Source organism: Ambystoma mexicanum, chromosome 6q (assembly GCF_040938575.1).
Source record: "Ambystoma mexicanum isolate Mex_15411 chromosome 6q, UKY_AmexF1_1, whole genome shotgun sequence".
Taxonomy (NCBI): domain Eukaryota; kingdom Metazoa; phylum Chordata; class Amphibia; order Caudata; family Ambystomatidae; genus Ambystoma; species Ambystoma mexicanum.
Genome location: NC_090937.1, coordinates 1080493704 through 1080506895, shown reverse-complemented (window position 1 = coordinate 1080506895; position 13192 = coordinate 1080493704). Strand labels below are relative to the sequence as shown.

Genomic DNA, 13192 nt, shown 5'->3' with positions numbered 1-13192 from the left:
TGAAACTTTTATCCTCATCCTGCAAGACGTGCCAGCCACATTTGGCATGGAAGAAAGCAAAACAACTCTAGAACACCTTTGGCACTTTGTGAGATTAACTGGATGCGTGGAAAACAGACCGGCATAAGTCAAGTTAGGTCCCTTCATCACATACCTATTCTCAGGCTGTGCTTCAGGGTTCAGCCCTTTCCTTTGGGTTTTTAAAGCCAGCTTGAGGCCTATGGCATATCTCATAGAAAGGTAGACTTACTTCTTCAGAATCTGCATTGACAACACTCAAATGAGCAATAACATCAGAGATATTTATTAGCACAAGGAGTGGGCACTGCAGCCAATCAGCTGGCTTGAATCCACAGGCTAAATCCCACGATCCAAGCCCACGTTCCACCAAGCAAGCCGGTAGCCCCCATTTCTATCCCCCCCAAACCATCGGAAATACCAGATTACATTGGTGGCGGTGCCACCACTGCCGGTGGCCCAGGATGCAGGTGCACTATGAAAATGTAAGATGGGCTCTGCATGGCAGCCATCTTAGGTTAGTATGTGTTTCAATGAATGGGGCACCACAAGCATCAAAGAAATAGATTGCTATCAACACCCTGGATAAAAAAAATACAGGTGTGCTAATAGCAAGAATACCCTTGCCGGCAGCTGCATTGGGCAGAAACGGTTACCAGTCATTTGGATCGAATGCCATTTGATTGACAAACGGTCGAAAAAAATGGTCGTTTTTTTTTTATGGGGGTGTTCCCTCCACCAACCCCCGTTTTCTTTATTCAAAATATTTTTTAACCAACCAAAACTAAAAAAATATAAATAAATAAATAAAAAATTCAACCTTTTTTTTCGACCATTTGGTCATTCGATCTTTTATTTTTGATCATTTGATTGGACACCGGCAGAAACAGCACAGGGACCTATAATTTGGGCCCCAGACCATTACCACCCAATCCAGTTCCCCGGCTCGGGTATTATTGCCATAATCAGACACTGCCTTACTAGCATTTATGAATGGATGCTAGGCAACTACCTCTGCTCGAATGACAGCAAAACCAAATAGTATGTCCATTGGCGCTTCATCACCTAACACTCTACCATTCAAATAGGCCGAAAAATGTTGTACCCCATCAATGCAACAACCAAATCTAAAATCCTGTAATTTTCTTTGATCCCAGTCTTATTTTTGACCCAGATGTTATTCATGCACTCACCCTTTGTGCACATCGGGAAGATCTTCCTGCTCTTGGAGCTAGGTTACAAAACAGACAAGGTGAGAGTTCTAATCAGATAACACGTGGACTATTCCCACAGACTTGACTATAGCCTGACAGAAATATCTTTGCATCCGATCCAAAAAAGTGACAAGATAAATACCGGGACTCAAACTCCGAGACAAAACCACACTGGCATTATAATCATCGCATTGTCTGCACATTGCAAATGGAATTACTCTCACGACCCTCTGTATGATGAATAAAGTGGATTGGTCGAAAGGGTACTTAATATTTTATTCCCTTGACTCTCGCATTACAAAGCAAGTAGACCGCGCTTGCGTTATGCATGATTCAAACCAATGAAATTGCAAACATTGGCAGTGAACAAAACGAAACTAAGGAACAGTGTGTTTCCAACAAATGGACCTCGATAATGGAACAATAGAACAACCCCCCCGCCACACTGGATACACCAATGAATGCTGCTCAAAATCAGGAAAGCCTAGACATAATCAACCCCTTAATCTGGAGTTCTTAAGCAAGCCCGTCTGCTGAATCTACTAGCACCATGACACACTTCAAGGCATCACCAAATTGCCTGCCAGCCCTGAATATATTCTGGATCATTGTCTCAGGGTTACCCGCTTTCACGGCACTGAGAATGAGGCTACTGTAAGTGCGTATTACCATGTACCCTTGCCTTTTACCACTTTCATGCCCTTATTCCTTCTCTTACCATAACCTCCCAGCGCTGTGAGTCAACTTGCTTGCATGTGGTGTGTTACAAATCAAATCAATACATACACCATTAAAAAGATGTGAATAGCTTCAGAAATACACATCATATTGAGACAGTTTTCCAAATGTCCCTAACAGCACACGACTTTGTTGGATAACATTGTGCATTCGTTATCTTTTAAATATGACTGCATAGTAAGCAAAGGGAAAGTGTGCTTAACAACCAAATAGATGTATAAAATGTACCTGAGAAAATCCCATAAACCGGTGTACTGTTCTTGTAGCCGATTCCCTAGAATGTGATCCAAATCCTGAAATATAAGACAAATGCGTGTTATTATACTGAGAATAATGTCTTTCTTTTTAAATTAATTGCTTTTCAATTTAGCTATCATATTTGGGATTAAGAGAGGCATGAACTCGTGAGGATTAATAGACTTCTGTTTTTAGGATCAATTGTTTCCTCACCAGATACATTTTTGTGCCACTAGATTTCTGGTTGCATTGCTAGATTCATTGTTGCACCACCAGATCATTTATGTCTCCCTCTATAGTGTGCTCTCTGGTCTCCCAGATAAATTGTTGACACCTGTAATAATTGTGGCACCTGTGTACATTTCTCCGTGATTGCCCACGATGAATTGCTGCATCACTAGATTGAGTGATTAACTGTTGCACCATTAGATGTATGTTTTCCCCACTGTATTTTGCACCTTGGCTGCCCAAGATTGATTGTTTCACCAGTAGATGAATTGTTGCCGCCAGAGTAATTTTCGCCTTGGTGTCCTTATATTAATTATTAGACCACTAGATTAATTGTTACACCACTCGACTGTCGTCTGACTCTACCTCCCTTTAAGGTGGCAGCAGATCAACTGCTGCATCGCTAGTAGTGGTAAATCTGAAGCCCGGCTGTGTTTGGCTGGGACTAACTGATCATGCTTCCCCCAAGTCACATCCTCTACCCTTCTCATGACATTTTCTTCCAACATAATGGCCTCGAAGGATTTGATAAGGCATTACAAATTCTCCCAAACATAAATGAGAAGTTCACCGAGCCCATGTCTCCAATCGATCAAATAGGCTTCTTTATTACTCATTGCAGACGCCTTTCAGTTGGGCCCTTCGTGATGCTATCAAGGGGCCCTTCATCCTTTAGTGTGCACTCTTCCTCTGAGGATTCACTGTGGCCTGAATATCCTATGTCAGTATTGTTGTTGTCTCAGGAAACTGAAATAACCTTTAACTTCTTAAAGAAAGAAGAGTTTCTGGCGACCTACTTGTTTACATTTGTAGTGGATGTCATGCATCCTTTTGCTTTTGTTGCACTGGTTCCAAGAGTCAATGGAGTGAATTGTCACCAGCTCTTCAGTGTAGCTTCCTGGCTCTTCTTCTCCCACTCCTTTATGGCTGCTTTTGCCAGGGGGGTCTCTTGTTGGTTGTATGTCTGACTTTTTTTGCTACTGCGCATTGAGGGAGATGGGTGCAGATGCTTCTTTCAAGCATCACTTCTGATGGGCATTTGCCGATCATACTATGAGGTATATCGTGGTATATAGCTTTGTTCAACAGGTTTATTTGTTATGTATGAGATCTGTATGCACCTTTTTAGGTTACTCATGTCCTGTTAAGTGTGCTAACATGTTTGTATTTTGCAGGTTGCCTAGAGCTCCTTCCTTTCCAGCTGTTCTGGGAGACAGGGTGGGGGTGGTTTCATCAACGGTGGACACTCCTGGCCATGACAGCCACTTCATGGCCCCCTCCCTCAATGGGTGCAGAACAAAACAGACACTTCCTATACCTCCATTACAACCTGATGTACAAATTGCTGCACTTGTGTACATGCATTATTCATCATACGTGTGAATGTGTCGAGAAGTGCAAATGTGTTAGAAGGAATGTCTGTGAGTGTATTTGTTGATGTCTGTGTGCTACTGTCTGCATTTATATGAGTTAAAGCTAATGTGTCTATAGTAAATATTAAATCTCAATAGTATTGTTATGATTATTATTAGTCATTTAAATATTAGTACAGAGTATGTCCGAGAAATATTTTGGTGCTGTGTAAGTCCAGTTGTTAAATAACATCAAATCCAAGTTTTGATACCTTTTATTAGCCCCTGAAGAAGATCCCATACTTCTAGTGGACTGAAATATGTATGGCTCGGGTTATAACACTGTATCTCTGCAAGTGTGTTTTTACAATTTGTATATTTGGTTTGCTACCCAACATGCACTTGCTCATAGTTTTTGTGTTTTTGGGGAGTTTTGTTAAAAGAATGTTTGTAATATAAACGCAATATTTCAATAATTATTTCTTGCAGAAATTAGAGTCAATGGCTGGTCCTCACGCACCATAGCACTTGGGAAGGGTACCAGACAGGGATGTCCCCTCTCTGCGATGCTATTTGCACTCGCAATTGAACCACTAGCGATAATGCTAAGAGAGTCCCTGGATTGGAGGGGGTTCCACTGGGCACAGAACTGGGAGGACAAGGTGTCCTTATATGCAGACGACCTCCTAATCTACCTAAGTGACCCAGCAGTCTCCTGTCCCATTGTCACGAATATACTAAACACATATGGGAATTTTAGCGGGTTAAAGGTAAACTATGATAAATCCCTGCTATTTCCAATTAAGGGACTCGATGCAGCGACCCTATATAATTGCCCATTTAAGACCGAGAAAGAGCAGTTCCGATATCTCGGGATACAAATCACGACAGACCTAACACAATATATAGAAAAAAACCTGCATCCATTGAGGGATAGATTCGTAAATGACGTAACGCACTGGATGACTCTTCCGCTCACCCTGCTAGGGAGAGCTGCCTTATTCAAGATGTTGGCCCTCCCCCGGTTTTTATATGTCCTGCATAACGCACCACTATACATACTTAAAATAGAATTCCGCAAAATAGATGAATCACTTAGGAAACTGCTGTGGGGAGGGGAGCATCTCCGAATTGCACTAAACACCCTACAGCGTTCAATATGGGAGGGAGGAATCGGACTTCCACACCTGCAGACGTACTACTGGGCAGCCCAAATGTCAGTGGTGAATGATATCCTGCATATCGATCCAATGTACCGCACAACAGAGCAGACACCCAGACGGATCATGGGATCACCCCGCTAGAAAGTCTCTATCAAAATAAAACACGACACGCCACACCCACAATGACTGCTCAGAGAACGCAGATTTGGATAGATGCACATAGATACCTGGGATGGGAAGGGAAAGTCACATTGAAACAACCCCTGTGGTGTAATAAACATCTCCCAGAACTTAAAGAAATTCCCACGTGGGTAGCCTGGGAGGAGGCGGGGATACAGACATTAGAAGACATGGTACGGGATGGAGAAATCAAGACATTCCAAGTTCTGAGAGATGAATTCAACTTTCCCATCACGGAGCACTTCCACTACCTGCAGATAAGACACGCACTCACTGCAAGCGAAATAGACCTCCCAAATGTGCCAGAGTGCACCCCGATCGAGAGAAACATAGTGATGGAACGAATTGAACACAAAGTAACATCTACAATGTACAATGCCATCAACTCATTTGCCACGAAGGAGCTCATAGAACTTAAAGAGAAATGGGAAAGAGATGTGGGTCAAATACAAGCAGAGGACTGGACAGTGGCTCTTATGTACCCCCGAGAATCAGCAATTTCAGCCAGAATTAGGCTGATCCAGCTAAAAATCCTGCATAGGATTTACTATCCCAGAGAGGCTTTGCACCAATGGGGAATGGCGACGGACCCTAACTGTTTAAGATGCCATCACCCGAGAGGAACCTTCTTCCACATTTTATGGGAATGTCCGCAGATACAGGACTTTTGGCAACAATTTTTTTTTGTAACATCTAGTTTATTTCAAGCTTTTATTACAATTTTTTTTGTTTCATTACTTTCATTCACGTTTCTTACTGCTGTCTTTGAACCATCTTTCCTAATTCCTTATTCTTCATTTTGTGACTTTGTCTAGGAAATTAATTACCGAACAAGTTAAGTGAACCGAGATTCCACCCAAAATGCGAGACCAAAACTCAGCCATTGTGTCTGTTTCAGGCTGAAATTTACAATGCTGCGATAGACTATCAACAGTACTTGGCCGCGAAATACCGATGGACCCCAAACTCCTGATACTGGGGATAGATGCGGATATAGAGCTATCAAGATTTGAAAAACTCATGTTTGCAACAACCACAAGTCTTGCCAAAAGAAACATAGCTCAATTGTGGGGCTCAGCCACACCACCACAGTACGGCAAATGGGTAACGGATGTAGACATGTGTGTGCCAATAGAAGCGAGAGTGTACACCACAAGGGGGTGCCCAGAGAAAGCGGCCAAGATATGGCAAAGGTGGGAGGACAACTGACGGCAAACAAAGAAGAGCCATAGAGACACTGAACGCCGAGCAGTGAGCTGATACAAGCGATCGAAACGAACTCAAGGACTATTAGATGTAACAACTTTAGAATATATGCGAAGATGAGCCAGATGCCAGGAAGAAGTGTATACCTGTGTGGTTAAATGTAGTGACTAAGTGTTAATTATTTACCATTGTTGTGTTTTGTTTGTACCTATAAAACAATAAACTATTTAATTAAAAAAAAATATTATTTCTTGTACGGCGATACTTTTTGATTTTGATTTTTCTTTTCTCTTTTCTGAATTGTCTCACGCACTGCCTGACGTGTAATGCCAGAACCGTGCCTAGGCCCACAGCCTGCATGTGGTGTGATAGAGTTAATTGATTTTCGGAGCGCACACCGAATGCTTGCAGCTTTATTTCATGTAAACAAGTACGCATTTGCAACAAGGTCTCAGAATGTCCTGGGTTGCTGATAAGGCCCCGTTCCAGAGGAGCTTCCCAGCCTTGGCCAAGGGGTGGCGGAAGAGTGAATTAGATGCCACGTGCCAACCAGTACTTTTCATGAGAAAACAAGTTGCTGGAGCTTCTAGAAGGGGCGTGTAGTACTTGATTGGCAGGTGCACTCCATAAAAGCATGGCAGCCACACAGGGCCGGTCTTTGCATCAGGCAGCCCAGGCGGCTGCCTGACGTCAGTCAGCCTCTAGGGGGCGCTGCCCCAGCAGTCCACAGTGCTAGAATACACGTGTAACACGTTTGTTTCCTAACATTATAAAAATGAATGTGCCAGTTCATTTTTATAAAGTTAGGAAACAAACGTGTTACACATGTATTCTACCACTGGCACTGATGAAAGATGCAGCCTCGGCCCTCAGACAGGGCAGTGCTAGAATACACGTGTAACACGTTCATTTCCTAACATTATAAAAGTGAATGCGCCTGTTCATTTTTATAATGTTAGGAAACAAACGTGTTACACGTGTATTCTACCACTGTCACTGCTGCAGGCTGTGGCCTCATCTTACAACAGATTGCACCCCAGGCGGGAAGCATCGTTGGCAACCCTTCCCCTCCCCTGACCTGTGATCTCATGCATGTGTCATGGGCTGAGCAGCGGGAGTGGGGACTATGAGTTAACAAAATTGTCAATGCTGACATCTGCTGAATTTCATGAACCTCAGAAAACAGCAATAAGATGGTCAAACCCGAACAGGCCTGGTTATGTTAGTCTGCTTTTGCTCTTCATTTTTAGTAACAATGACCAGTTTGCTGCTGTGACTCAGGTCAGAGAATCGACAATTTCAGATCTACACTAATTTCATTCGTATGACCTCAAACATTTAGCCATTCTTAAAAGGTGATGAACTGGTCTTGAACAGTGTTACTCAAACCTCCAAGAACAAACACCAGCAACATACCCACCGATAGCTGTACAAGCCCATCTATCTCAGCATTAAAATACATGCATTTATGCAATATGTATTGCATCAAATATTTCACGGGAAGTTAAATATATTTAGGAGGGACACACGTAAACAATATCACTACTCCATGTGAGTGGTAAAGTCTACTTTAAACATATGCAGAGAGTTAACATGCATGTACAATTCAACATAGCTCTCAATGTTAATGTTGGAGAGGTGGCGTTCTAAAATTATGGCATTACAATGTGGACTTTACATTGAAACACACTGCAGTGCATTACCGCGGAAGAGAAATGGCAGTTCGAGGATTGGGGTTTGTTTCGCTCATGCTTGGGAACTCTCCAAATTCTTAAATGTTTCCTTCGTGATCACTCATTTTAGCTCCTGACAGCATCATGAAACTGTAAGATCGCAAAGAAAAACGATGTCTACCTTCCCAACATAAAAACAAAAACAATCAAATTTTTAAAGGATGGAAGATGACCTTTTCTTGAGACTCGTTAAGTTTACTTTTTTGCAAATTACTAGTCGCGTGCTGCTTGAATACCAGTGGTCCTTGCACATTGTGCAGTGTATAGACGAATTTCATTTCAAGGGACTCGGAGTACTGCGGGTATCAGGGGAAGCATCTCCAGTGTACCCCAAGCGTAGTGCGCTTTGCCCTCTACCCTCACCGTAAAGAACATTGTCCCGAGCTTGGGAGAGAAATGGACTATGCGGAAGGAGCAGCCTCCTCAGGTTGTGTTTAGCTGCTGGTGTATCAAATGCAAAAATGGGTGGCATCAAGAGCCCCACGCTCTGAAACATCTTTTGCGCCCTGGTTGGTCACACGACAGAAAGTGTGAGCAGGTGATTCCCCAACACTTGAACCATTCTTTAGAGACCTGGCTTTGATTAATGTGGCTAGTTTTGTTTGTTTTATTTCTATAGCGCTCCGGACCCGGTAGTAAAAGGGCGCTTAGTACAAGTTACAAGGCACAATACATGGTAATAAACAGTAATAGTCGAGCAGCAGATATATACAGAATATACAGACAGTGGAGGTGATAATGGAGCTAGTCATGGCCATATCCCAGCGTTTGTGTTAAAGGCGATCGGAAGCTGCACCGTGCAGGGTATTTTAAAGGCCATGAATTGATGCTACAGCATGTCCCCCCCAATGGAACAAAGAAAGTGAAGCATGCATCCTACAAGCCTGGGTATTTGCATTATACGGAAGACAGGCCAACCGTCCACAGAGACGGTTTCTACTGTAGTTGCTGAGTCGCTTTCCCAAGCTAGATGCTTTTCAGACTTCGCTCAGCTTTTGTTCCAGCGCCTGCATCCATCCTTCACACCATCATTCACAAGGCGCGTTCGTGTAGATATTTGTTTATCTCGTTAGACTAGCGTGATTGCTATTCCAAAGAAAAGAAGCACAATGACAAAGAAGAGTATAAGACAAGTCTGAGCGAACAGTGACATGTATGAAACTCTTGCACTGAAATAAAGCCAGCACTGCATGCCCAGGAAAGAGGTAACGATGAACAATATGCTCGGGAGCAGGAACTAGGGGATCTTAGTAACCCCCAAACCGGCCCAAGCATGGCAGCGGCCCCCAGGGCCTCGCCTTCGAAGTGATTTTGGCCCGGCCAACGGGCCGACCAATCCAACTCTGCTGGAACGTGCAACTGTCTAAGATCTGCAGACGGTGACGCTCTGCCCAGAACCGGCCTTTTGATCTCCTGAGGAGAGTCCACCACCAGTGCTCGCATCCTTTTTCATGACTACTTGAGCCTTGACAAAAGTGTCTAGCTTTGTGGCCTCCAGAGGCTGTTCTTGGATGGCCCAGTCATATCCACAATACCATTTTAAAATAAATAAAACGCCTATGCAGCAATAGGCCTCGCCTGCGAGAACGGGAGCAGGAGGAAAGAAGTGTGCCTCTCTCGGAAGGCTGTAGTTACTGCCGGGTTTCCTGAAACAAGGCCAATCAGTGAGGGCAGGATGCAGAAACGGTTTGTATTTTCTGATTCTGCTGCTGCTTGGCAGTGTGTGGTTGTGATGGGAACAACTTCAGGATTTAGTGACCCACTCGCTCCTCTTTTCTGTAATGGCCGGGGCCGACAACACCAGCCAGCCCCAATCGATCCACACTTCAGTGTCAGTGCGCGCCCATAGCCTAGAGGAGGGCACACGGCACGTGCGCCCATGGGCCAGGCTGGCGCCAGCAGCGCCGGTGCCAGCCGTGGCCGGGAAGGTAATAAAGCAACAAATGTTGCTAATTTATTTGCCAATTGCCCTGCCTGAGGGCCGAGGCCAAGCCTGTTTCTTGGCCCGGACGAGGTGGGCAACTGCCCAGGGCGCAATAGCCCCGGGGGATGCAATTGCCCCGGTCCCTGGAGCCTTTGGCGGGGATGGAATTCTCTAGTTTGTGGAGCGGCTCATTGACATGGGGAAAGTTCTGCAGGTCAGGTGCTGGCGCTGCCCCTTCCGACTGTAATGTCACGTAGTACAAAAGTACTAGCTGACATTACAGAAGTCAGAGGCTCCCTCTGACCACTTTTGCGCCACTTGGGGTGGGGGCATAAGCACACCAATAAAAACACTTTAGGTCCCCCTGCAGCTAAGACCAGCCCCTTCCATCACAATGCCGGCAGAAAACTGCTAATGGTGGTCCATTAGTCACTAAATGGTTTCGTGCTGGCATTGAGATGCGAGGGGAGGTGCAGTGGGCTGTGGGGAGTGTGCGTCCCTGCAAGTCCAGAAAATGGCCAAAAAAATAGTTTAAAGCAGCGCTATTTCTTTTATGCTTCTTCTTTTCCAAACTATATATAAATTACACTTTAAACCACTTCCATGGCACTGGTGATGAGTTACTTCACAATGCTGATAATAGTTTTGACCAGTGTTGCTGAGTAAATATTCTTTGAGCTATGAACCAGTTTATTTATTTATTCACGCAATTTTTGTCGGGTACATGGAGACTGAGAATTTATTTATTTATTCAATGTTTGTCGGATACCTGTATCCGACACACATTGCATAAATAAATAAATATGCAGGCAGGTACCCGACAAACATTGCATGAATAAATAAATAATCCTGGTCCATGTATCCTTACAACAGTCAAGACTTTACTGTATCAAAGCATAACCCTTGATTCCCATTCAAAGAATGTTAAAGTGATTGTTTATTGGGTTCAGGTGTCTCCCTGTCATTGTCCTTTTGGCTTAGGTTGCCTCCAAACCCCCTTCAGCATCTTGTGTTCTTTGTTGGTTGTATATACTGCATCCTGTGCCATATTCATGGTCTCTTGGTTGGTGTGCCCAGTCCTCATTATCTGCAGCCTAAGTGGGACTGGGTCATAAAATTGTCTTGGGCGCCAGTGAAAAAGTGGCCCACCGTTGCAAATGGCAATTCATTCCTTGTGTGACAGACTATTTGACTTTGGGTAGAAGTTCCTTAACGGTGTAGTTTGGGAATGGCGCGCAGGGTACAGTGGGAGTGGTGCGCGGGGTGCGGCGGGAGTGGAGCGCGGGGTGCGGCGGGAGTGGCGCATGGGATGGGGTGCAGGGGGGCGCATTCCTAGTGTTTCGCCCTGGGCACCAAATGGACTAGAAACTGCCCTGGCTGAGGCCACAGCCTGCAGAAGTGCCAATGCTAGAATACACGTGTAACACGTTTGTTTCCTCACATTATAACAATGAACAGGCACATTCACTTTTATAATGTTAGGAAATGAACGTGTTACACGTGTATTCTAGCACTGCCCTGCCTGAGGGCCGAGGCCACAGCCTGCAGCAGTGCCAGTGGTAGAAAGCATGTGTAACACGTTCATTTCCTAACATTATAAAAATGAACAGGCGCATTCACTTTCATAATGTTAGGAAATGAACGTGTTACATGTGTATTCTAGCACCGCCCTGCCTGAGGGCCGAGGCCACAGCCTGCAGCAGTGCCAGTGGTAGAAAACACGTGTAACATGTTTGTTTCCTAACATTATAAAAATGAACAGGCACATTCATTTTTATAATGTTAGGAAACAAACGTGTTACACGTGTATTCTAGCACTGTGGACTGCTGGTGCAGCGCCCCCTAGAGGCTGACTGACGTCAGGCAGCCGCCTGGGTTGCCTGATGCAAAGACCGGCCCTGCTTGTTCTGCTACTTTTAGTTCAGCCTGGATTTGATTTAATAGTTCAGATTGATTCTGCGCTAGAGTTTAATTTTCCTCATGCCTTTCCTGCATCAATGTCACGACCCTCGACCAAAAGCCCCTCTGGCAAAACCCATTGGCTAGGTGGAGTCAGGACTCGGGCCTCTAGAGCCTGGCATCCTCTTCAAAAGCCTCATGGGGCCAGTCCTGGCGCCTACGGCGCCAGGCTCACACACCATGAAAAACAATGTGCTTGGGAACTGCTTTATTGTATTGTCAGCCAACATGGAGGCATCCACATAGCTTGGTTCCTTGGAACCAAGCTATGCCGTCTAGTGTTTTGGGTGTGGTAGCCTAGGGACTACTTTAGCTGGACTATTTTGTTGGGGCTATTTAAACCACACCTGAGCAAGACAACACGCTTCGCGTTACTTTGCAGCTTGCAACGTGACGCTCACCGTGTCCAGCTATTCCCCCAAACCTCGGAGAAGCAGAACCTGCAAGGAGACAAAAGGAACATCATTAGCACCAGCATCTTACCTGCAGTCTTTATCTTTAGCCACTCGCAGCTCCTGAGAACAGCTTCCTCGAATCTGCACGCCTCCCAGACAGAACAACCTCTAAGAGGAAGATAGATGCAACATTAAAGAAAGCAGTAGAGACATTTGCAAATTACGAACTGCTCAAAAGGCTTACCTGGCTGGTCGCCTCTCGGCTGGCACCACTCTGGACATTTCCCTCGGGCTGAAGAACACAGCGACCTACAAGGAAGGAAAACACAGGTTAGCAAAGGCAAGACTTTGCAGCGCTGAGCACAGCGCTTACTTACCGCATCATAGCGCTCTTAATGCACCATCATTTACCAGCGGGGCTCAACCAAGCCAGTTCACCACGCTGAAGCTCTGCATACCTAAGAGAGAAAAAGAGACGTTTTAAACACAGAAAGGCATGCAGGATAGCAACAATACTAAAGAACAGCAACAAGACCTACCTGAACAATATCAAACGGGCCAGCGTCAGTGAAGCAACTGGGCCGCACACGCCCACAAAAGACAACGCACCCCTTCAAAGAAGGCAGGATGGAGAGCACGGCTAACTCTACCACAAGGGAGAACCTTCCCCGCAGACCACATCTGGGCAAGCTGAGATGTATACCAGCGAGTAACCCGGCTGGGTGGCGTCCCTGTGGATACCAGGTGAGCATAACAATCACTCCCATGTGGAGATACATGTAGGCCGTGATTCTGGCAATTTTAATTTGCTCCTCTTTAATTTTTGGGGTCATATATAATTCATT

The 13192-nt window shown here is 44.9% G+C and overlaps 1 protein-coding gene across 1 annotated transcript in view; it reads right to left on the bottom strand.

The window, feature by feature from the left end:
* The window catches only part of LOC138516471 (cyclic nucleotide-binding domain-containing protein 2-like), a 1453423-nt gene that overhangs the window by 742665 nt on the left and 697566 nt on the right, over nt 1-13192 (bottom strand). Inside the window, exon 8 of the mRNA XM_069631627.1 lies at nt 2199-2263. Within this exon, the coding sequence (XP_069487728.1) occupies nt 2199-2263 (65 nt within the window). The remainder of the gene's footprint in view (nt 1-2198; nt 2264-13192) is intronic.